This window comes from Nannospalax galili, unplaced genomic scaffold, assembly GCF_000622305.1.
Source record: "Nannospalax galili isolate Female #2095 unplaced genomic scaffold, S.galili_v1.0 scaffold597, whole genome shotgun sequence".
In the NCBI taxonomy this organism is placed as follows: Eukaryota; Metazoa; Chordata; class Mammalia; order Rodentia; family Spalacidae; genus Nannospalax; species Nannospalax galili.
This window is the reverse complement of record NW_008339519.1, coordinates 920,657-921,105: the sequence shown is the minus strand read 5'-3', so window position 1 is coordinate 921,105 and position 449 is coordinate 920,657. Positions and strand designations below refer to the sequence as shown.

The following is a 449-nucleotide window of genomic DNA, read 5'->3' as shown; positions in this document are numbered from 1 at the left end:
TCTCTTGTACTCTAAGTGGGTAAAGCTCTGACTAGCCTGCTGCCTTGTAGTAGTTTACTCTCGGGTTTTAAGTTCATGACTGATTCTGCTTGATTTCTATTAACTTTCTGAGAATTCTATGGTTAAGGTACCACAAATATACACGAGTCAGTTATTTTTTTAGGGAACATAAAAATCTTTTGCAGGGGAAGATATAAAAATCGTTAACAGCCTTAGAACAGTCTTTACTATTCAATCTGTAATCAGTCACAATGTAAAATTCATTTAAAATCCAAACACAACATTCTCTAAAGCTCTTACCTGGTGCTGTGGAGTATGCGTACAGGAAGTCAGCCTCCACAGGTATCTTCTGGCATGGCATGTCATCCTCAGTGCCACTGTCTGTCTCAATGCCACAGTCTAGCTCTGTACCCCGGCAGGCCTGAATAATGAAAAGTTTGGATTTTCCA

At 39.6% G+C, this 449-nt stretch overlaps 2 protein-coding genes across 3 annotated transcripts in view; one reads left to right on the top strand and one right to left on the bottom strand.

Annotated features, from left to right (window-relative positions):
* Nkain2 (sodium/potassium transporting ATPase interacting 2) overlaps positions 1-449 on the top strand; it is a 1,147,657-nt gene that overhangs the window by 1,006,818 nt on the left and 140,390 nt on the right. The gene's annotated exons all lie outside the window — the stretch shown is intronic.
* LOC115070587 (caspase-3-like) overlaps positions 1-449 on the bottom strand; it is a 3,112-nt gene that overhangs the window by 2,145 nt on the left and 518 nt on the right. Inside the window, 1 exon segment of the mRNA XM_029564094.1 lies at positions 301-449. This exon segment is cut by the window's right edge and continues 193 nt beyond it. Coding sequence (XP_029419954.1) covers positions 301-449 — 149 coding nt within the window.